Source organism: Oryzias latipes, chromosome 15, assembly GCF_053564925.1.
Source record: "Oryzias latipes strain Hd-rR chromosome 15, Olatipes_Hd-rR_3.1".
Taxonomy (NCBI): Eukaryota; Metazoa; Chordata; class Actinopteri; order Beloniformes; family Adrianichthyidae; genus Oryzias; species Oryzias latipes.
The window spans coordinates 9,234,362-9,259,537 of record NC_136251.1 but is presented as its reverse complement, the minus strand read 5'-3'; the positions used below and the strand labels follow the sequence as shown (position 1 = coordinate 9,259,537).

General features: G+C 41.0%; 1 protein-coding gene across 4 annotated transcripts; it reads right to left on the bottom strand.

Moving 5' to 3' along the window:
- Positions 1–83: 83 nt before the first annotated feature.
- Positions 84–22,930, bottom strand: papolg (poly(A) polymerase gamma). Of its 4 annotated transcripts, none has more exons than XM_011484091.4 (24): positions 22,773–22,930; positions 21,596–21,760; positions 18,350–18,416; positions 18,161–18,242; positions 17,155–17,264; positions 17,017–17,070; positions 16,360–16,471; positions 16,190–16,279; positions 15,976–16,114; positions 11,093–11,165; positions 10,039–10,159; positions 9,238–9,322; positions 8,595–8,648; positions 8,405–8,524; positions 8,222–8,331; positions 6,620–6,741; positions 6,393–6,550; positions 6,205–6,302; positions 5,921–6,123; positions 5,773–5,856; positions 5,643–5,702; positions 5,467–5,570; positions 5,276–5,376; positions 84–1,968 (listed from the first exon to the last, which is right to left on the bottom strand). In XM_011484091.4, exons 1-24 carry the CDS (start codon positions 22,811–22,813, stop codon positions 1,793–1,795), a joined length of 2,529 nt encoding a protein of 842 aa, XP_011482393.1. In that variant the 5' UTR covers positions 22,814–22,930; the 3' UTR covers positions 84–1,792. The 4 variants fall into 4 exon arrangements, with proteins under 4 accessions (XP_011482393.1, XP_011482394.1, XP_004077012.1 ...); XM_011484092.4 differs by having other exon boundaries at positions 6,232–6,302; XM_004076964.5 differs by having other exon boundaries at positions 22,439–22,851.
- Positions 22,931–25,176: the final 2,246 nt, after the last annotated feature.

Below are 25,176 nucleotides of genomic sequence, written 5' to 3'. Positions count from 1 at the left end.
GATGACTGGAGTTTACTATAAAGTTTAATAAAGTGAAAATACCCCCCCCCCCCCCCCCAATAAAAAACAAAACAGGCATGGTGTAGTTTTTAGGGGTTTAATAGGTGTGTGAATTGATTTAAAGGAAGTGAAACACATACAAAAATACCCTTTCAATACATTTTAGAAACAAACATCTAAACAACCTGTTTTGTTAAATGTTTCTGAAGAGCAAAACATGTTGGAACAGAATGGAGCAGATCGATTTCAAAAGACCTACCTGCTATGAATGCGATAAAAAAAAAAAAAAAAAAAAAATCACATGGTACAAATATGCAAATATAAATAAAGTGATAAGAAAACCCCTAATTCTGAAGAGTATGCATTTTGAAAAAGAAATGGCCCTCTTTACGTTTAGTTTGGGATGCAGAAGAAAAACAAGAGAAAATCTAAAGAGGCCTGCACCCCCAACTCACTGCCTGCTCCACTGAGGGGGGGCTTCACTCACACTAAGAAGTATGCATGTATCTCCTGTGCAGACACCCAGCTTCAGCGTGGAGAGGCGGGGCCAAAGGCAGACAAGGAGGAGGCATCCCCCCCCACCCACCAGAGAGTCGTCCGCCCAGAAGATGCCTTTTAAGAACCTCCACAGGAGGCGCAGAGCACCCGAAACCAAGTGAGATCTCCCTCCGAGGCGCCAACGCATCCAGCGAGCTCGCACACACAAACGCACAACTCCTCTCATTCGACACCGCAGACTCTCAAACAGACCCGCTGCCCCGGAAGGGAGATGAGTGAGGGTGGACAGGTGTGTGTGGCGGGGGAGAAGGTAAGGTGTGTGATCCTGCAGGTCGCGGTCAGACTTTAGTGATGGCGGCTCCAACATGCCATGAAGGAAACCACCAGCTGCTCAATCTGACATATTCTGGTACACGTCATTCTGCTATGATTCTTCACATTAAACATCAATCATTCTTTAAAAAAAAAGGAACAGCACTCCCAGAAAACACAGATGTTGCTGTTGACATGAGGATGTTTTTTTGTCATTTTTAACCGGCACCTGAGAAGCTCCAATCATCTACTCACTGCAAACCCACGGCTGACCTGGAGTCCTCCTTGGGGAGGTCTGCTCCCTCCCACTGCTTCCACACAATCCAGCGTCTTCACAAGTCTCCAGGGCTGGACGCATTTTTGTTGTTTTTTGTTGTTTTTTCTTTTTTTTTTTAAACAAGTAGTCGAGAGAGGAAAATTTTTTTTTTTACAATTTTTTTAAACTATTTTTTCATTTTTAGATAAAACTACAATATAATGATCAAAAGACTTCTCAGAGATCTTTTGCTCTTCTTAAGACAAAAAGTTATGCACATCAACATTTACTGTACAGATTTCTGCTGAGGACCAAAGGAAACCAAGAAAAGAAACCGGCTTACTCCAGACGGGAGAGCAGCAAGCATCAGGAACTGATCTTTTTAAACGCAAGGACTGAAAAAAGGAGGAAAATGAAAGGAACAGCTCGTTTTCCGTGTGTTTACACAGAGGGAGAGGAGGCTGTTGCTGCTTTAGTTCTCTGCCTCGTCTCCAGAGCTCGAGGGTTCAACGCCCAAAAGCTGAGAGCATGGCAGCACTGAACAAACCCGCGATCAAACCTGGAATCTGAAGGATCTGAGCTGAGGTGCCGGTCCTGCGGTGTCAGGAGGCAGACCGAACCGACCCGGAAACGCTCCCAACCGTGTGTCCTCCTCTTCCTCCTGCTGCCGTTTGGCCAGCGAAGCCCCGCCTCCACGTGAGAAAGAATCCTGTCCGTTTGGTTTCTTCAAGCTATGTGGATTCTGGCTTTCTCTGTTTCCTTCAGCCGCTTGGCCTGCTCCTCCAGAGAGGGTGAGTGGGGTCTTTTTGATCCCGCCCCGTTTAGGGGGTCCACGACTCGACTCACTAAAGTGGGGATGGAGCTGCCGACGGGGGGCGCCACGCTTTTGGGAGCAACATGTTCTGCAGCAGCAGCAGACATAAAAATGAGGGGGGGAAAAAATTCCATTTAGTACGTTGGTTTAAAAATATAAAAATAAAGAGTATTGTTTGGATCTGTTTATTCTTGAGGTTTGATTTTCTAAAATCTGTTTTTGGTTTGTACAGTGGTTCATTTTTTAGACATAACTGCTTATAAAACAACTTTTCACAATTAACAGCGTTTTTAAGGGGGACTATAAACACTATAATGACGAATTCTTAAATTAAAATTAAAGAGAAAAGCAGTTTTTTTCACAATAAAATAATCAGGAAATGCATCAAAAGTTTGTTTAACCCTTCACCAAAACAGTCCTCGCTCTTTGATTTACCAGAACTCGTCATCCGTTTATGTGATTAACGTAAATCCTACAATTGATTAACATAACTTCATATCAGCTTTGCAGCTTTTTTCCACGACAGCATCAGCTGGATATCGTTGATGGGATATACAGACTGCCGACTGCTATAGCTCCATGTTTGCTTACCGTAATTTCCGGACTATAAGCCGCTACTTTTGTCACAAACTTTCGACCCTGCAGTTTATTCAATGATGTGGGTAATTTATGCTTCTATTTAACGGCCACCAGGGGCGCTCCAGCAGTCTCAGAGTGGAGACTGCCTGCATAATTCTACGTCCAGCAACAAGCGCGATTGCTTTAATACACACTCAAGCAGCATGGACCTAGCTTCAGCTCTTAGACACCTCAGTCATGGTGCAATAAAAGAAACACCCATGCTCAGCCGCGTCCCACAATCCTTTGGTGCCATTAGACCCAACGTGCACGTGACCGCCACTACAATATTTCGCGGCTTTCAGGGTAAAAGCAATCGTTAAAAGCAGTGTGAAAAAAATCCACCATCACCAATGGGTTTGGAAAAGCCAGTCTGCTGCGTGCCAGAAGTTTCCTTCACTGTTGTGGAAGGAAACTTCTCGGCACAGCGCGCCGCGCAGAGCCTGGTAGGCCGTGCATAGGCGCGTGCCGCGCACGCTTATAAGTCACTGCTGCTCTCTTTTACTGGTATGTTTTTTTAACCAGCCCTGTTATTTCCACATTGCTGCTGTGTTACTGCCGGAAGGAGGGGAGAGCTGCTCTCGCGTTCCGCTGCAGCTCCCTGCTCCTTCTTAAACACACACGCGGTTTCAACACATCCTCAATCTACAACACAGTGTGGCGAACCGGGGGTTAGCCCCGCCTTAAACCCCTAAGACTCATGGGAAGGGGGGAATCTGAGTGTGAATTTCCACAGCATAACTGAGGGAGCTGTTAGCTGAAGTGAGGTCCATGCTGTTTGGCAGATGTGGGTGTGTTCAAATAAATAGGCTAAACTACAATGTCCTCCTCCCTCTGAGACTAACGTGGTCTCTCAGTAATTGGGTCAAAATAATCAGTGACGTGCCAACTGAGTTGCCATAGCACGCGGCTTGTGTACATAAATAGTGAATAATCCTCATTAAATTGGGTGGGTGCGGCTTGTAAATAGGTGCGCTCTATAGCCCGGAAATTACGGTACTTGTATTTGTGTTTTTCATTTGTGTTATTCTCTCTTTGTTGGCCTGTTTTTGAAAGACATGGACTTTTCTCCCCACTCGTAGTGAATGCGATGGCATTTCCACCAAGTCTGGGTCTGCGGGTGCATCGTTTACATCACTGGTCTCCAGTCTTTTTCAGGCCACCGACCGGTTTAATGTCAGACAATATTTTCACGGACCGGTGCAAACTGGGCCGAAGTTTGCGTTTATTATTTTTAAGCTTCCGGTTTCTGAAAATACAATTTTTCAAATTAAAATGTTGCAAGAAATTTAGTTTTTAAAAATCTGAAAACATTAGTCAACTGTTTTACTTTTTACAGATGACAAAGATTCAATGAAACAAAGCTTCCGATTTGTAAAAAAGTTGAAAAAAAGCAACATTACAGACATTTGTTTTTAAATAGATGACCATTATAACATTGAGAACTCAACTCTGTCAGATCATCTTTCAGAGCAAAAAGATTGATCATATTTTGCTGTTACATAAATCATGATTTATTGTGTATTTTGTGCCAAAGTTTCTGCCTAGATCACTCTTGCTGTAGGAAAATTCAGAATTGTTCAGTTTTCACAAATCTGCAACTTTATTTGATTGATTCTTTATTCTATGTAAAATGTTTGCGGCTGGTTTAAACTTAGACTTTGGGATGAAGAATTTCCAAAGTGGTTGCAAACCACCGGACGCCAACTTAAACCGCAAAAGCAAAATAAAATGACAACATTCAAGTCAGTTGCTGCATTTATATGCAAAGCGGCTGTCTCAATAAGACTCCTGGTTTTGTCTGTAAATAGCAGCTTTATGTTTCTTTAAGGTTGAAAGCTTTTCTTTGGGTTCCTCAGACTCTTTTCTCCCCAAAGAAACTTTCTAAATACGTAAAAATTTTTGTTTTTTAATGAGCTTTTTCTTAGCCTTTAATTAGCATGAGGATCTAATGAGGACTATCCAGGAATTCTGAACTGATGAATGAAATGTTGCGTCTCTATGTTTGAGGAGAAGGCAGACCTGTTCAACAGCCACAGCTGCTCATTTTCCTTCAGAACGATCAAATCTGGTTTTGCTGACAAACATCAGGATTTAATGGTGTTCTACACACAGGTCATCACTGATGTGGGGTTAAAGTCCTTCATTTAGCCCAGAGCTCCTCAAACCTTTAATGTCAAACATTTTCACAGATCTGTATGAAGGAGGACGGAGTTGACATTTTTTTAAAATATTAAAACTGTCTGTAGAAATTTGACAGAGGATGAACATTCAATGAAACAAAGTTGTGGATTTCTTGAGGTTTCTGGTTTGTGACAGTAGAGTCAGGTCCCGCATTTTAATTAATTTAATTTATCCGTCGCAGCAGCCGCTTTAAGAAGGTAGCAGATGTTTTTCGGACACGTGACCGAGAAACGACTTGACATGCGACAGGAGAAAGTCGGTCGGATGTGGTGGACGACAGACTCCGGCGGTTTTCCAAAAGAAAACGGCTTTCAGAATCAGAAAATAAACAGAAAGTTACAGTGTGTATTTGTCTGGTATAAAGCGATCGTTCCCCTTCACCCTGTCACACTGCTTCATCGCACTTCTACGTTTATTGAAAAAACTGGTGTGTTTTTTTCACGGTTTGAGCACTGTTCAGTTACCTGAACCCTTTTAAAAGTACAGATGGCATTTCATAAAATCCAAACGGTACATTAAAATAATGCGCCTTAGTATTTCTTCACTCTTTTTTGCTAAGGTTTTCTTGTCACGGCGAACGAACTGATACTCACTGGATCCGATGACGGGGATGGACATTCCCTTCTCCTCGCTGGCAGGAGCAGGATCGCTGGAGAGGCTGTCATCAAACATCGGGGGCTTCGGGGGTGTGATGCTGTTTGTGTTGAGATAGACAATGACACATCGGACAACCCCCCCCCTCCCATCTGTCGCCAAAATGTATTGGAGAAAAGGCGCGGCTCACCTGTGGCGGTTGAGCGCCAGCTTAATGGAGTTTTTCACGACCCGACAGCTGTTGCTGGCGGGGAGAGGAGACGAGGCGTCTGGCAGCTCCATGCTGGGAAGTCTCTGAGATACGAAACATGCAGAGTTTAACCACGAAACAACTGAAAAGTGATGAGGGCTGGAGTTCAGGCGCACCTGTGTTCTTGAGGTATCGATGGTTGGAATGGGCTTTTCCTTGGAACCAGAGTGAGGAGGCTGTGAGGGGACAGAGGCGTCATCCTGGAAGCTTTTCTTTCTGCTAACAGAACCGGCATGAAACACTCACGGTGCTCGGTGCGTCTCCGGCTGGATGGGAGTCAGAGGATGGTGGATATGGCTCTTTAAATGCAGCATCATCACTGGACACAACCTGCAGCAGAACACCACGTCAGTCATCTGAGATCCATTCCAAATTTCCCACAATCCTCTCTTACATCTGTGCTTCTGGGCTTTTTGGCCAGGTCCTCTTGTGTGGGGGAGTGCGGCCTCTTGGTGGCGCCTCCGTTGACGGGTTCCTCCAGGCCGTTGGGCTCCTCTTTGGGGCTGCTGGTGGCGCTGGGGTTCACGTCCGCGCTCGGCACTGTGTTGATGGCGCCGCTGGCGGGTGGAGAAGGAGGCTTCGTCTTGGAAGGAGGCTCTGAGGAGGAGAGTTTGCACATTTCTCAACTATCCTGCGAAGTCCATTCCTTTCTTTTTGAATCAAATGTTTTCGTCTCACTTGAGCCGATAGCCGGCAATGACATGCCTGGGTCTCCAGCAGCAGCTGCGGCTGCGCTGGGTGTGGGGGGGCTCTCCACAACCAGCTGCTTTGGGGGACTGACGCAGCAACATGCAGAGAAAAACGGCTCAGCGTTACGGCATCATCACCCAACTGGGAAACTTAAAGAGGTGATATCAAACTCTTACCCGTCGTCTGGATCTGATGGAGGTTTGAGGGCCTTGCTGGTTGGAGAACTGAAGGGAGTCCCTGAGTCTGTGTCTCTGGAGCTGTCCAGGTGACTGTTGTCCAAAGACAAGCGCTTCGGGTTTCCACCGTTGGAGCCACGGTTCACCTCTGCTATGCTCTGCAGGAAACCAGAGAGGTTTGGAAAAACGGCACAGAGACGAAGAAAGAGAAGAAAAACCCGTCTAACCCTTTTCTTCCTCTGGACCAGCTCAGGAGGCAGATACTGGTGGAGCTGCTTCTTCTTCACATGCGTGGCTTCAATCTTCATGCCGTCCTTCAGCATGTTGATGTTGTTGGCTTGTCTGTAAACTGTAGAGAAGAGGGTTAAAAGAGGAGGTCCCATCTTGACAGGTGTTAGATTTGAGGTTTGTGTTGTGTATGTGTGAATGCCATCACACAAGAGAAATGAAACCTCTTCTAGTTTAATTATTGACTGCATATGAGAACTGGACCGAGCGATTATGCCGTGCCCCAAATTAAGTCAATTCAGTTATTGTTTCGCGATACAGACGTTGCCATGTTGGAATCAGATGACGGCAGCAAGCAGGGATTGGTCTGAGTCATTGTTTCTATGGCAACCACTCTCGCCAATGCAGGAGTGAGCTTATTAAAGGTTTACACCAGGGGTCGACGGTGCAGGTGTCTGTTATTTTGACAAATATTGGCATCTGACGGTCTGATTGTCAGCTGGTTATTCTGGCTCAGATGCAGTCATACTGCGCTGTCTCCGGCATTGTCTCGCAAAAAAAAAAAAAAAAAAACACAGCACAAGCACCTCATTTGCTCTGGGCGTGAGTATAACTACAGCCCTGAAAGAAAGTGTCTTTGTTCACCATTCTCACATGTTTGGAGAAAATGCATATTTAGCGAGGTCTCTGCAATTTACAAGCCCAGGAGAAGTCGTTTCGTTGGAAAATACAGAACAACTTTGCTTCCTGCAACACAATCTCATGCTGCTTACCAGGGATTACTGACGATTTAAAAACATACATGCTGTGTTTTATTTACTTGATAAAAGTTCATGGAGCTTTTTAATTTACATTTACAAGAAACCTCCGGCACATTTCAAGTTTTCTTTCTCAACTCTTCACAAAGCTAAGTGATCTAATTTATATTGAAGGTGCATTTACTATAAAAACTTTCAGGCAACTGACTGTTACTCCCTGCACTTTTGGGAGCTATTCATTTGCTTTTTTTTTTTTAATGTACCCCATTTTTAAATAAACTGAGTTCATTTTGGTTTTGGTATTATTCTAAACTTTGGTGCTAATATGTTAACTTTTTTCTGCAATGAGCATCGGCTCTAAATATCAATTATTGGAATTCTTGACCACCAATATTCATCAGTCGATCTCTAGTCCACATCCCTACCACTTGAAAGTGGGCTTCATCAAATCTGTCAAATAGTGGACATGGGGGCCAGCAGGCACTACATATGTTTATTCAGGCATCTGATTGGACAGTTTATAACTTGAATTACTTGCAATAAAGAAAAAATATAAAAATATATTAAAAAATTTTTTTTTAAGTATCTATTAGGAATGGTTATACTGAACAATAAAATGACTATTAGCTGTTTATTTCTCTATAGAAGTCTACGGGATTTTGGCTTTGTGGAACCAGCGGGTACTTCCTGTTTGGAAGGCGAGAGGGCAGGGGTCACTCAGTCAATGGGTTTAGGTAGCTGGGAGTAAAGTTTACCGTGTAGTAAAAAGAAGACTACAATCTTTAAACTATTTCACATTTCCTGGAAACAATCTAACCAACTCTGGCCCATTTCCTGACCTACCAGTGTCTGTGAAGCTCTGGATGTCGTACGTCAGGTCGATGTTCACGCTCTCTGCATTTTCCACCTTTTTGAAGATGATTCCAATGAACCACATGCAGACAAAGTCATTCCTGTGACCACAGAGGTGAAGGGTTAACATCAGCAGGACAAGGGAAGTTCTGCTGCCGCAGCTTCTGAACGTACTCGCTGCGGTTTTCTTTGGAACCCGGAAAGGACTGAGGGTTGACATGAGCCAAAGTTATGTACTCGTTCCGTTCCAGGTTCCCCACCAGGACCCGGATCTTTGACTCCACGAGGCCGACCCTGCAGAGGAGTCACCAAGAGTAAGCTTTGAGACTAAAAGGCACGAGACGGATGGAGCTCCAACACTCACCATTCTAGGTGGTTTTCCTCTGTTGATGCACTTGCAGTCAGAACAATGTAATGCCTGCAGACAGAAAGCAGAACCAGACACCGTGTCAAACATCTTATTCTATGGAAGAATAACGCCTCCTATTGTCTGTCAACTCTTTAACACTGAAGCTGTTGGTGCACATTAAATTACTGCAGCTCTTCAAGCATTAATGCGATAAGTGTCATTCTAACAGATTCTGAGGCTGAGAAGTGCAAAGAGTTACGGTCATTCAAAGGAGGATGTTCGTTATCCCTAGTGCTATCTTGTGGGGTCCAGATGACCCCACCCTTACATTGACGTGTTCTCCCTACCATGACAAAGGTGGATAAAGGTGGAGAGGATTTCAAGTAATCCATGGACACCAGTGAAGATCACAAATCATTGAAGAAAAAAGGTCCAGCACACTGTCTTGTGGGTCTAGATGACCCCACTCCCAACGTTAACGTTGGGAGTGGGGTCATCTGGACCCCACAAGACAGCACAAGGGTTAAAGGCTCAACCAAGGTTCTTTTTAGTTTTTAAATTTTGGATAAGCGACTTCCCACCTGCCAGAAAAAACAAACGGAGCCTAGCTATGACATCATCTCACATCTTTCAGTAACTCCCGGGAACCAACACGTACTTGTATTTCTGGAAGAAGCTCGGAGGCTCGAAGAGCTTGGGCCACTCTGCTTTGCCTTGAAGGATCTCATCTGTGACGCTGAGACCTGACGGAAACATGTCGTTAGTCCTCAGAAACATCTGCATGCACGCTGGGCTGCACAATATAAGGAAAACTTCCATGTGCAATATTAGCGAATAATGCACATTTGAATTTCACTGCGATCATTTTATTGATTTATTATTCAAGGACACACACACTAAAGAATTATCTAACTTTCTGGTGGTACTGGCCAAAACTAATATCAACGAATGAAGAACAATGTAGGTAGTGTGCGCTTGGACTTTTATGAAATTATAATGGTGTCTCTGTCTATGTATCCTTCCTGTGTGAATGTTAAACTATAGTCAGTTCTTGGTAAGGAAAAACATGTTTACTCTGCAAAGTTTAAAAGACACACACTAAAGACAATTGTAACGTCTTTGTGTGGCATTTTCATGTGGTATTTCTTAAATTGCAATTCTGTGTATTTCTTTATTCAAATCATTGTGAATCAAGAGCAGATGAAAAAATACCATTTAAAGAAAAGAGCTTATTTGTTACATAAAAAAATACAGGGGGCGGGCCACAAGCTCCTCTGCTCCATTCTGATGCATCCACTGACAGACAAATGGATCCATGTACGTCTTTGTTCTCCTCGTCTGAGCTGGAATCGCGCTTCAGGGGAGCAGTGGGTGTTAAGTTGAACCATTTATTGCAGTTTACACCGTATTGCGGTGATGATACATTTTAGATTATTTGTGCAGGCCGGATGAGGTTTACCGTATTTGAACTCTTCGCTCATGATGGTGCGCGTTGATGTGGAGACGTTGTAGGTGGAGTTCTGCTGAGGGTAGGCAGGTGTGATGATGGGCATCAGGTGATATCGGTCAGACGGGTTCACCTGCAAGACAGAGCAGCAATAATGAGAGGACCAGCAAAAAACCAGAGACATGACGGCCGGCACTGAGCTGCTCTATCGTTTGTAAACTTCTACAACAACCGGTGAAGTGACGCTCTCTTAGCAAAACGCCGTGCAGTGTGGATCAAACAAGAAGCTAAATAACAGCTAAAACACAAGTGATGAACAGTTTCTTTGTGGGATTTTTAATTTAAAAAAAAGTAAGTTTATGATGGAGATGACATCTAAAATTTAAACATTTATATTGTAGAATTTAAGTATCAGAGCTGCTTACACTCTGGAAACCATCTGCTACACAGTAAAAGTAAAAAAAAAAAGAAATTTCCATTTTTAGTATAAGAAATTAAAAATACGACAGAAGTTCCAAAGAATTCAGAAATCCTTAGATTTATTTTTAAAAAGCCAAACATTTACATTACAGTTGTGCTCAGGGGTAGAAAGTGTTGACTCATAGCATTGCACTGCAGTGCCCCCTTGTGGTATGTTAAGCTGCAGCAGTACATGGTCCCTGTACAAAGGGCTTCCAGAAAATCAAAACATGCAGTAAATAAGCACCATCTCGGCTAAAAGTCCTTCAATGTTTAGACAAAAACATATTTTTTATGCTTCAAAAACAGGTGAAAAATGTATTTCATCATTCTGTGCTCACCATCTTTCTATATGGTGCAGATAAAATCCTTTAATGTTTGTCACCTTCATCAGTTAAACATTTCCTTCGAATGCAATTATGCATTAAAATGAAGCTGCATTTACAAAGTGGGGGCCATGATAAAAAAGGCTTCAAGTAAAAAAAGTGCTTTGGTAATGTCCACCTTCCTGCTTCAATCTGCTCTGGAAAACCTTCCTCCCACCAGAGTTGAGCGACCATCACAAGAAGACAGTTTTGTTTAGATGTGAGCTGCGGCCCATACTCACTCTGGGATCCCACACAGGTAAATTCAGATTACTGTCTTCAGGTTGTTTCAATAGCACCGGATTAGGCCATTCCCTGCAGACGAGAATGGAGAAGCGTGTTGGATACATGTGTCCCTAACATCTGAGACGTTCAATATGCCAACCAATGAAAGGAAAACAAGCAGAGAATTTACATTTGACCTTTTGTTTTCACCGATCCTTTACACAATCACAACAACAAACAACAATCACTATTCAATGTTATATGAACTGTGGAAGCAAACCATCATCTGGGCTGGCATTGAAGGATTTCACCCCTAACCGTTGGAACAAAACAAAAACATAAAAGGAATTTGAATTTTACTTTTTTTAACTGGGATCTCCTTGATGTGAGAACTGAACCCAAAAAGCTGAACCACTGACAGCATAAGAGAACTGGACTAAGTGTGTCGTCACCCATAGAAAATGCCTTACTGCAATAACCTGACAGTAATGATTCTAAACATCCAGAAACATGTTGCTTTATGCTGCTTCATGGTTGTACCCCCCCCCCCCCCCCTTATATATTCACCCTCCTACCCCTTCTTCAACATGCCTCTCTCTCTTCTTCCCTCCTTTTCTTTTCCATCCCGCCAACAAAAAACAGTAACAAATAAAACCAATATAAATAAAGTTTAGCCTAAATTACAAAGGGGGTTTATTCAAATAAACACCTACTGTGTCAAAGATTCATAACCCCTTTTGTTAAAGTAAAATATGTCCAACACAGGAGGCCTTCAGCTCTCATCTGTTTGCTAAGCTGTTTGATTGGGGGCTTTTGGGCAGCACATGCTTTTACTGAGTTATCCATCCATCCATCCGTCCATCCATCCGTGTGTAAATCTTTTGGGACTTGTCTCAAAAGTAGCTCGCATGCCAAAAAAGTGTGAGCCCCCCTGGTCTGGAGTAACACAGAAAAAAGATGGGCGTTTGTCGTTTCTAGGTTTGCAGCACAGGTTTCTCACATATTCTTTCTGCATGGTTAGATGCATGACTTTATAGACACGCAAATACCTGGAGTCATTTATTTGAAGGGGTGAGTCTAGCCCAGAGGTGGGCAAACGTTTTGACTGGTGGCCCACATAGGGTTCTATAACTGGATAGAAGCACTGGACCAGGAGCAGATGTGTGGAGTCAGAAAGAGATAACATGGAATCTGGATGAAAACATTTGGATTGAAAATTATATTTTAAAACAGAGCATTTTAGAGTTTCTTGTTAAAAACTTTTGTTCTCATTTTAAAGCCAATCGCACCAACGGCTTGATGTACCTCGTGTAAAACTTCATGTGGTTTTTGAATGATAGAAAGAAAGAATGAAAAACAACAAATCCTCCAGCACCACATGGATGCTAGAGCAGGTCCCCCAGGCTTTTTCTTGTGAGGACCACAATAATTCTTTCTTTAAAACTTTAAACTTATTTTGTCTTTCTTTTATTGTGAAGCCCTTTAGGGGAAATGTAAAGTGAAATATGAATAAAGTTTCATTTATTCAATCATGATCCTTTTAATAAAATAAATAACACTATTTATGAAATTAAAAAATGACCAAATAACTCAAACTTTCAAAGACAAAAAGTCAGGAAAAACAATACTGATACAATAAAAATAAAACAATAAATAGTGGATCCTCTCCGTCATTTTCCTGCTGAGACTTTAAAGCTGCAGCACCTCACACGTCTCACGGTTTGTGCTAAAACTGAGCAGCTGTGTCCTGTTCGTCCGTTTCTCATCCAGTAATAATGAAAACAAGCAAATGTCTTTGGCCGCATTTACACTGCATGGTTCAAGTGACCCAATTCCGATTGGTTCCTCTCATGTGGCACAGATCGGATATGACGGTGAACGTGTAAGCAGGAAAAAAGCGCATGGATTCCGATTTTCTCAGATCGGATTCAGGCCTCATTCATATGTGGAAATAAATCGGATACGAATCGGATTTGTGCATTTGCGTGTGCCATGTAAGCAGACAAATCGGATATTAACCCAGTAAATGAGAGTCGTACATCAGTGACGTCAACTCAGGACACCACCAACTGAGATCACATGACTTATTCAGGTGCTTTTGTGTGCTGATTTTGCTGTTCGAGAACAGCTGAAGCCCCATCAGCGTGTTACCTTTCAGCCTCAGGCTTCAGACCGTAGTCGGAAACCGCTGTTATTTCCAGTCCGGTCCCGGTCGGGACGCAAACGGTAACTAATCAAGCGGGACACTATTGCTCTGGAACAGTCTATAAGCCGTTTATTTCTTTGCTTGGATCAAACTGCAAACACTTCTTCATTCAAAACTCAGAGAGAACACATAAGCCGGCCGAGCAGCCCTCCTTTTTCATCTCCCGTGCATCCCCTCAGGAGCGCCCAAGGCAACGCCTTCAAAGTCCAAAGGAGGTCCGCGGAAGGCGGAAATGCTGCTACGTACTCCTCAGAACGTCTGTTTGATAGTTTCAGCATTGTATAGTGTAAATGCAAAAATCGAATACGGGTCACTTTTAAAAGGTGATGTAAGCGGGTCATCAAAGTAAATTGGATATACCGTAGTTTCCGGGTTATAGAGCGCACCCGATTACAAGCCCCACTCACTCATTTTCACGTGTTAAGCTTACTTCTTACATACATAAGCTGCGTCAGTGTACAAGCCGCATGCACTATGCAACGCCGTCAGCACGACATAGCAAGTCCTGACTCCCATGTTGGGTGAAAATGTGGGAGGAGACAGCCTTGCATCAGATCATGAAATTACATCTGCCAAACAGCATGCATGTCACTTCTGTTCACAAGTTCCTCAGTTATGGGTTTTTAAAAAATTTTTTTTACTTATTGACACTTGAGGTATCATACATAAAATTACAAACAGTAACCATATAATCAACATTACATCCCTCAGTTATGATGAGGAAATTTACCTCAGCGATTCCCCATTTCCCATGAGTCTTAGGGGCTAAAGGCGGGGCCAACGCCCGGGTCGCCACACTGTTGTCAGTGTTTAAGAATGAGCAAGGAGCAGCAGTGGATGGAGGGGCGAACGGGAACAGCTCTCCTTCCGCTTGTGTCGCGGCAGCATTATGGTACCAACAGGTCTGGTCAAAAAACACACCAGTAAAATAAAGCAGCGGCGATTGAAAAGCGCGCGCCTCAGCGCGGCGCGTGCGTCAGAAGTTTCCTTCCACAACAAACACTGTTGCTCCGTGCTTGCCCCGCGCGCTCCTTGTCTCCCCTTCCTATCTTCTCCGACACCCCTGGCCAGGGCGGCTACAGGGAGGAGCGCTTCGTCCCCATTGCACCGGTGGACGGAGCGTATCGTGTCTGTGCGGAGCAATCGGACTTAATACTGTATGTTTTGTGTATGAGGGGAGGATGTGTTGTTACGTGTGGGAGCCTTCAGACTGCCATCGGTCCCGCAGCTCAATGTGAACGAGCAGCAGGAGAACATGTCTCCAGCTCACACAGCGGCTGTGGTCGGTGTGAGCTTTTCAAAGTAAAATTCCGCTCAGTCTTTAGAAACCATTAAAAAGATCACGTCAATTTGCGTTTCCAATCGTGTCCTGACAAAATAAAGGCTGATGTTATTCCCACATATTTACATGCAGCCCAGCTGCAGATTGCTGCATTTCCCGCATAGATTCATGTTCATCCAGCCTAAATGTTGTTAGCTTCTGTTAGCCTTCACCTAACCGTACTTCCGGCTTCGTTCTGCCAGAAAAAAGCACTCACCACACAGATTAAAAATAAAATGAGCGAACAGACGCTTCATAATATATTATTATATTATATAATATAACGGAGCTGCTAATAGATGGGCTAATAAATAGATGGGCTAGTGTCACTATGACTCTGAGGTAAACTCACTCCTGAGCATGCGCTGTTCTCTCCGTCACGCAGCTGACCGGCTTTTCCAAACCCGTTGGTGATGGTGGATTTTTTCACACTGCTTTTAACGATTGCTTTTAACTTGAAAGCTGCGTCATATTGTAGTGGCGATTACGTGCACGTTGGGTCTAATAGCACCAAAGGATTCTGGGATGCGGCTGGGCATGTGTGTTTCTTTTTGTTGAACCATGACTGAAGTGTCTAAGACCAAAAGTGAGGTCCATGCTGTTTGGCTGCTTAAAGGTGTGTTCAAAAACAGATGACTTGTTGCTTGGAGTTGGATTAAGCATCCAACCCGTGCTCTGAAACTGAAAATATGTTCATGGCGGCCACCAAATAAATCCGTAAATAAGCCACGTCACTGAATAAGCCGCAGGGCTGTGAGCGCAGGACTAAAGTAGCGGCTTATGGTCCGGAAATTACGGTGGTCAGAAAATCAGATTTGGGCATCAAGAACGCAGCCCAAGTCTTCTGCTGCAGCTAGCTGTACCAGTACAGAGTTCCCTCGTTTATTCCAGGAGTTATAAGTTACGTTCTAAAAATAACCCGTGATCGGTGAAATCCACGGAGTCCGATTACAGACGTTAATGGCAGTAAAACTCCTCACTGCTGCACACTTTCTACACTTTTCTCACACGACATAAATATTTTCACCCTTATCTCTTGTTTAAATTCTCAAAGATCAAACTTTCATAGAAATGAAGTCCAGGATCTTAGAATGAAAACAAAGATCTGATGGCGATCAAAGATTTCTGCAGATCTGAAGAGCTTCTGTACAGGAGACACGGCACAGAGGAGACTGATTGACAAGCTTTTCAGCCAATCAGCCACGGGCCGTAGTTTGCCCACCCCTGGTCTGGCCCTAAAGTGCACCCCAAAAGAAAACAATCCAAAATCCACTTATGTGTTTACTCAAATTCAAATCAGCACTAAGGGTAGTGCTGCCCTCCCCCCCACCGTTTCTTTTCCTACTGTGAATCCTAGAAAAGGATGTTTTTACCATTTGGAGAAGACCAAGAAGAACTTGTGAACAAGCGTGGCAGCCACAGCATTGGGGTAGAGCTGGCATGTCCTGGCCACCAACATGGCCCACGATACTCCCCCGAGAAAGCCCAGCATGTTGGAGTAGATTCCTCGACCTGGAGGGAGGCGTTACCACAGAGTTTTAGGACAGGAGGATCGAACATTGGGAAAGATGTATGAACCTTGCTTACGTTTCGCCCACAGTTTGATGGCCCTTAACGTCAGTCTAAAGTTCTCTTTGTTTGGCACCAGGTACAAAATTTCATCTGTAACTCGACAACCTGTATAGGAAACATTATTTAGTTGCTTTTCCTCCGACTTGCTTTTGATAATATAGCCCAATCTGCTTAAAGTGAAGTACCGTTCAGGCTGCGGATACAGCGGATGTCCAGGTTCTTCAGGATGGAGTCTCCTCTCAAATCCAGGTTATCTGGAATGGACTGTAAGGCCAGTCTGGCAAATAGCAAGTCAATCTGCCCAGATGGAGACAAAAGTCTCATTACAACAGTAACAAGCCATTAAATGACCCAGTGATGCTTATGACATCTAACTGCACAAAAAAGCCATTAAAACTCATTCACTCATCTAAAAAAACTAAAAAAGCAGCACAAACTGACTGTTAAACCCCATTATTATCAACCCGTCATGTTTACAGGACCAATGTTTCTCATTCTTTCCTTAATAACATCAACTCCACTCAACTGAAACAGGGGAGTCTATTAGCAGGAGTATGATGTAAAGATAGCAGCAGAAAAATACAGAAATGATTCAATATGGAAAATGTTTTGGACTTTTGTGATAATAATGCCCTACTTTACATCAAAATATTCACTTGTCTTTTCTGATTTAAATATTCTGTAGGGAGAAAATCTAAACCGGCACATTCATAGAACTCTGTTCAGATGAAAAGCCAGGATTTCCTCATCATAACAGTCACCCTACAGCTTAAGTACGAGTATGAAGTCAAAAAGGTGTTTTTATTTAAACGCACACACGTCTGCATGCGGTCTCTGCTCACCTCAATCCCATCAAACTTGAATTTTATCACCGGTACAAACGCGTCCTCAACAGCCTAAAGAAGAAACCAGAGAGAAAGCATAATCAGAAAGCATCCATCAAATAAAACAGTGAAAGTTGCTGGAAGGCTGAAATTTACCCTGAGATCTTTAATCTCTTCATGTTGTTTTAACTTCTCAAAGAAAGACTGGAAAAAGTCGCTTCTGTCTACGTGGCGTGGAGCAACACATAAGGCGTCGATGTCGGCTCCTGCAAGCAGGACGGATCAGAAGAAATCCACAACATTGAGTCGGTTTACCACATGGGATTTAATGAAGCACAAAAACTTTACAGTTCCAACCCACACCCCCAAAAGGAGAGACAATGTAAAAGAATCTTGGAAAAGTGTTGTTCAACACTTTCCTACAAGGAAGTCTGTCTGTTTTCAGACTAAATTGCAGGAGAGGGGCAGAATGGGGAAGTGTTGAGAGTTAACGCAGAGTGCTGCAGGTTTCAAACCCAGAACTCGTTCCGTCTTTCTTCTGATTTTTGAACCAAGTTTCTGTTCAAGACGTTTCCAGAAAGAAAAAAGAAAAAAATAGCACACATTCTGCAGATTCCATTGCATCTTTTCTCCCAGCATGCCACTGTAGCCCCAGTTTCCCTCCATAAAGTTCAGCATAACAATGTTTACACGTTGTACAGAAAATCTAAACTTTACCTTACAAGATCCAAATTTAAGAATGAGTCAAAATTGAATGTAAACTAAGAAATCCGCATTTGTTGGCATTTGCCATTTATTTTATTATTTTCTTTTTGTTTTGAGAGAAGGAAAAACTGTAAAAATGACCATTCATTAGAGGAAAAGGGGTGAAACCATCCGTTTTCTTCTTTTTGTTTCCATTTCCTTGTCACATGAAACGGTTTGTGCGTTGTGTTGTTTTGGTTTCGTAAATATTTTGTGGGAAACAAACGTTTGTTAACAACTGCTCCTTGTAAGAATCTGATTGCGATGTGTTGGTGCCTCAAACATAAAAAGAATAAACTCATCTGGTTGGACAATCATGACCTGTGGAGTAGTTTCTCTTTCTTTGTTTAACTCAATGTAAAGGTGATCCTGCTGTTTTCCTGCTCGTCCTAAAAACATCTCAGAAGTGAGTGTGTACCTTTTGTGTGCACTCCGAGTCTGTAGGAGCCAAATGTGAATATTTTGCCTCCGACGCAGCTGATAGCCGATGGAGGAAGGTTCTAGAGGGAAAAAAAGAATTAGAAAAAGATGACAGGATTTCTGTTTGAAAAAGAGATGATTTAAAGAATGAAAAATAAATATAAAGAAAGCTATCAGACAAATTTACCTTTAATTCACTGATCTCTGCGATCCATTCCTTTACAAAGTTGTTCAGTTTCCCAAGAACAGCAAGTCTGGAAGAAAGAGCAACTTTTAACATGCGACTCCTTTAAACCTGCTCCCACGCTGTCATAACAGGCTTTAAGCTGAGTTTTTAAGAAGCTGATAATAGTTTAACATATAGAAAATCAGGTCAACTCGCTAAACATGAAGGACTAAACTTCAAAAATCAAAGTGGACACCAGGAGACAGAGGGAAACTGACAGAATGAGAACAGAGTCACCAGAAAGTGTCTGTTCTAATTAAAGCAGGACTATTTTCAAGTGAGAAACAAACGTTTGTGGCAGGAATAAAACTTAAACTGTACGTAGTGGAGGGAACTATGGAATTGTGAATTTTCTGGGACTTGAGTAACAAATTTTAGCTTCAAAAGGAGCAACCGAAGAAATGAAAAAAGAGAAAAAGAGACGACAAAAAGAAAACCTGAAAAGGATCTTCTAACGTGCTTGTATAATGAGTACTGTAAAGCAGTTTTACATTAAATCATTTTCAAATGACAAAAAAAAAAGACAAGCACCAACCAGACGTCCCAGCAGCATGTTTACCAGCACAATGAAACCGGAAGGCTATTATTAGATGCATTTACATGAACTGATGCAGCTCTGTTAAAGCAGAACAGCTGAAAAACAAAGTGAAGGGTTTGTTTTTAAGTGGTCAACACCAGAACTGCAGGGGAGAGTTGACAACCAAAGATGAATGATGAAACTGATAGATGATGTGTTTTTCATGATGAAAAAAGGAGAAATGTCTTTAGAAATGGGTCCTTTCAATGGAAAAATTGTATTTAACAATTTAATATCACATCAGGGAAACACATTCACATCATTTCAATATTTTTTGGGGTATTTAATAAGAAAATCTCTATAGTGACTCACAGCAGTTATAGAAATACTAATTGTATTATAATTTTGGTTTTGGATTATTTAAATCTATTCAATACACCAAACTAAAGACAAAAACACCAAACATGTTGAAGGTCGGTAACAGGTTGATAAAAGCAAAACCATCAGAGAAATTGAACAGGAAAATGTGATATAGATTTTCCAGACGTTAAAAAATAATTGCACGCCAACTTTATCCTCGTGTGACTTTTAAGATCCAAAGGATAGGATAAACACACAGAAATGGTCACTAAAACTGGTATCATCTAAATACAATAATAAACATGAATCCAAAGTTGAGCAACTTTATTAGCAGCATCCTCTTAACATTTGACAGCCAGTTGCTGAATTATATCCATTATTATTATGGTGTTTGGGAACAACTGTTGTAATAAATCCATATTTGGAGTAAAGACTCCTGGTTTTTATCTGTTAAATGCAGATGTATATTTTCTTTAAACTCAAAAGCTCTTCTTCCGTTTCCTCACTGGCTCTTTTCTACCTGAGAAACTCTGCGACCTGGCAGATTTCAGTTAGCGGTTGGTTCAGCCGATTTAATAAAGTAGTGGATTTATTTTCAACACGAGACAGAGAGACCGTCAAAAATAAGTAGGATGTGGTGGAGAGAATCAAGAAGTTTTCTAAAATAAAACTTCTAAAAATGAAGGTTGTGTTTTTTTTCCTCTGCAGGCCAATACCAACTTTTTTACGAACTGGTACCGGTCGGCGGCCCGGGGATCGGGGACGACTGAGTTACAGCGTATGAAATGGTTTTCTTAGTAGGGAGAATAAAAATAATTTGAGAAGAGTTTTTCTTTTTTTAAAAGCTTCACTTTACATATAGCTTGTTTACTTTAAACTACTGTGACTACACAGTCACATGGTTTTGTGTGTACTTGGAGGTAAAAACTTTTGCAACAGCACCAAGAAAAACAAAACAAAAAAAAGAACAAGCAAATCTTTTGTCGGTTCATTTTCAATTGCTATCTAAACCACATTTTTACTTTTTAGACCTTGAAAGCTCTGGACTGGCTGTACAACATAAAATAAACACTTGTGTTATCTACAAATGCATTATAAGGAACTCAATAAATTAGCTTGCAGAAATTATTTTTTAAATGACAGCGAAGAGACCAGACAAGAAGAGGAACAGACACAGTTTGAAGAGTTTGTTCCCAGTATAATCCCTTCTTTGGTGATAGAGTAGGGTAAGCACTTTCTCAGAGGACATCAACTCGATCTATCAGGCAACCAATTTAGTGACTTTCACCACACAGATTTTTAGCAGAATCAGAACCTGAAAATCCCAGATCATCTTTTCAGAGGATAAACCAAAAAGTGCAGCGTAAATAGAAATCCTGTGGCATTATTGTGATAACGAAAACCATGTTTTACCCAATGCACACCAAGTTAAAACGCTAAAAGTTGTTTAAAAATGGGGAATGTATTAATGACAAACTTTTATCCAACTATTGAAATGGAGACTTCTGCAATTTTAAGACATATACACGGATATTCACCATCTTTTCCAGAAAATTTGGGTACGGGTGTAAAAAAACACTTTAGGCAATGCAATTATCAGTCTAAAATGGAAAACAGTATTAGATTTTAGGTACTTAAATTAAATAAACCAAAAGCACTACTGTCACAGGAAGTATAAAAGTTCAAAATAAAGAGTCAGTGAAGCTTCTCATTTTCAAAGTAAAACTATTTAGTGTTTTAAGTAAATAAAATAAAAAAGAGACTGAAGTTTAGTTTACTGTAATTGATTAACTCTAAAGACGAAAAAAGTGTTTGTAAAACGTGTTTATAGGCAACACTGTTGTCAGTTTACAAGAATGGACTGCAAGTGTTTTCTAGGTGTCAATTTGAAGTAGATGTAGCTCTTTTACAATCTTATTGTCATCTATCTTCTGGAACAGCAAAGTCTTGAGGATGGAAAAACTATGGAGAACATTTACGGGATTTTTTTAGGTGATAGAAAGGAGCTGTAATGTTTATGTTTTATTTACTGCTCAGGTTAACTATAGAGTTGGCAGAAAAACTTGCTTAAAGTGGTAAATAATGTTTCTTTGAGACATTTAGTTTAAATAGTGAGAATTGTGGTTCAATGTGTGAATCATCGATCTTGATTCATGAATCAGATTAACAACCCACAGCCATGGCAAATTCTGTGCAACTTTCACGCAGTCAAATGCCACATTCAGCTGTAAATAATGATCTTTACAATTTAACTGTGAGATGTTCAGGCAGGATTATACCCAGCACACATTGTTGGAGTCTTGAATGGTGGCGTTCAGGTGAGTCCTCACCTGTGGTTCAGCTCCTCCTCATCTTCAAAAACCCCAAATGGTTGCATGGCCTCACAGAGCTTTCTGGTGTACTCGTGGTCAATTTCTCGTGGGGGCGCGAGACTAATGGCAGAGGTGATCCCATAGTGTTTCTGGGGCGGCTGCTGCTGCCCACTAGGCATGGCGCTGCAGGAGAAACAAGTTGAAATGACAGCCTCTGTAAACCAGGACAGCTAACGTGCCATTATAATCAACACATCGCGGGTCGATTTTTTTATTTCTTAAACACTAGAATGAATGAATGAAAGGTGGCATAAACACGTTGAGGGAACACCGGTTGTTGTTGCGTGTCTAAGCAGTACGGTCAGTGTGTGTAAACACTCCACTGTGACAGCAACAAACCCCGCGTGTCAACACGCTTTCAAATTCAATGTTTTCACTAATGCAACTCCAGAAACAAACAAGATAACCCAAACATATTTAAACCTCAACGATATCAAACATCAGCCGGAGCGCAGAGAGCCTTAGCACAACTCATAAACAGGTTGGTGCCGCTAACAAATGAGCTAATTTAGCAAGTTAGCAGATGCTAGCAATTAGCTTCGGAAGAATCCGTTTAATGTTTTTTCCCGGTGACATATAATGATAAAGGACACAATAAAACGTAAAATTATCAAACAAACATGTTTATTATGAGAAGGAATAAACGGTGTGTGTTCACAACAACCTGTATGCCAGCCAACATCCGGAGGCTGCAGGCCTTGTTGTGACAGTTGGCTAGCATTAGCCTTTAGCCTATTCTTCAGAAGCAGCTAAAAGCAAACGAAAACCACAAGTTGAAAAGTTGCCAGGCGCAGAACTCACCTTGACATTTCTTTCATGACACTAAAAAAAACTTGTGTTGGTTCTATATGGTGTTACTACGTTAAAAAAACTAAGAAAAGTCAGTAGGTGGGAATGATAACAGCTTCGACCTGATTACAACAATGGTCACTTTCCAAAAAGCAGTTCAAACCTTCCCAATGAACCGGAATCACTACTTGGAAGACAACGAATCAGCTTAAACAACACCGTTCGTGTCACTCTTAACGTCAAAAACGCGACATTTCTTCAGTGTTGGCGGTGAAACGGTCGTTTAATGCCGGCTTTGGGTTCTTATTTGTCATTTTGTGGAGCAAATAATAAAACACAAAGTAACCTGTTTGTTAGATGTCTGCTAGCACCACGCTGAACGACCATCGTCACAGGCACCGCCTTGCCAAGGACGTGCGTCACGTGACCAGCCGGGCCTTTAGCTGTTTACTACAACACCTTAGCTGCACAACCCGCGCCTGTTAGCAAAACCGCATTTACACGTGTTTATGGTCAAAACACCGACCTTTTTAACCAAAAAAAAAGAACCAAAACTTACAGTTTAACCAGTAACGATGACGAAACGGGGGAACATGGAGCTATATGTGTCTTTATTTTGAAAATATGTCTAGTTTAGCAAAAATAAAATATATGAGCATAGAGTGATGTCAGATAACCCTAACCCTAAAGAAAGTTGAAACAGTTTTAAAGAGGTTTTTTAATACGGATAAAAATCAAAATTAAGACGTGTACACAGGAAAAGTTCAATTTTTACTAAATATATGTTCTTCAAGACTGATCTGCTTTGAGTAGCACAATCCAATTGCCTAAAAAAACACCATAAGTGCTATTTTGAATAATTAATATTTCAGGTAAAAACAGAAATTAAATAATTTATAGCGACTTTTCAATTTTTATAGTCTTTCTTACAAATCCTTCTTGGTAATACACTGAGGACAGATGGAATTTAGTAGATTTTGAGTCTTTTTAAGGCATGACATTAGTTTATTTAAAGTTTAAAAAACACTAAGGAGTAATATTGTTTGCAAACTGAGGAGAATTAGTATAGAAAAGATTCTAAAATTTAAAATGAGTTTATTAATAATAAATGCAGAAAATTTGATTTAATTAAGAAAAAAATGCAAAAAAAGATGCATAAGTAAACCAAGACTTCATGCTTTCTGATACCACTCTGGTCACTGCAGGAACATTTCAAATCGAATGTAATCTGTGATAAAGATAGACAGGATGCCCATATTTTTTAAGGTTTGTAACCTAGTTTTTTAGGCTAAAAATATATGGAAAACAAGGAAGCATTTGGAGATTACTACTTGACTTATACATATCACATATTTGTTAACAAAAGCTTTAACAATTTTTTTTAAGGAAAACAAATACGATTGAAGACAACTTTAATTGTTAGTTCTGTTGTGTTTTTTTGTATTGATCTGGCACTGAAGAAGTCATTCTTTAACAAGATTAATCCATTTTAAGTTTCCATTCCTTCTGTCCAAATCAGACATTTTACTGTTCATTCAGGAGCCAAATTTGAGTTGCAATGCATTAGTATTCTGACCTAACCATCAATAAATGGAAGTACTTTATAAGCATTTCTTAACCATGGTTAATCATTTTTGAATGCTTTTTGGACCTTTATTGTGAAGTTTAAACATAAATCCTTTGGGCAACTCTTAAGAAATGCTTGATAGTCATATAATCGGTACTTAACTGTAGTTAGTTATTATGCTGTCCCTATCATAAATTGCAAACATTCATCAATTAAAAAATTAGTAAGAAATAATTTTTAATTATTTATGATCAGTTTAAGCACTAACATATCAGGCATTTTACACATGTTTTGATGCTCAAAACAGATATATAATAATAATAATAATGTAATATTTAAAAAACCCTCATTATTAAAGATACACTAAAATAATAATAAGCATGTTAATTGATGCATAGATAAGACTAAATAATTTAAAATAATTTTTTTTTTTTTAAATAGGTTTTATTATGGAAGGTTGGTAAATGGTGTACACTTGTATTTTTCTACCCTTTTTCAAGGCAAAAGGGCTTTATAGTCACAAACCCATTCACACACACACATTCACGTGCTGGTGGCGACTCTGCTGCCGAACACTGGCACCAACCTTCCACCATTGGCAAGGTGAGGTTCAGCGTCTTGCCCACGGACACTTCGATACATTGGCAAGCAAGGCAGGAATCGAACCCCTAATCTTACAATTAGGGAAACCTGTGATCAGAATATTAAAGCTTCGGTTCTGTCTGAAGTGTCCTTGGGCTAGACACTGAGCCCCACATTTCTCCAGTAATGCTTGCTAAAGCAAAAGTAACGGTAAGTAATGCATTCAAGCAATTGTTAATACTTGATTTAAAATATAATTAATAATTAATATTACAGTTGCTAACAATAATGAAAGCAGGATTGTTATAAAGTGTTATCATGGGTTTTTCCAGATTTGGTTTTACAAAAGCAATATTAGTTTTTTCTTTTTTTTTAAACACTCAAGAATCTAATTGCAGGAACAGTTACATTTACAAACTTCTCAAGTACGGAGGGGAGTGGTGATGATTTTGGCTCACCACTTGCAAAACAGTGTCTCAGATGCACAAAAGAGACCTAACTCTTCTCAGACAGTTCAAACAAGGATGCTCAACAAGACATTTATTCGGCAAACAACTGCAGATCTATAATGAAATCAATTATTTGTTATTGTACAAAAGAC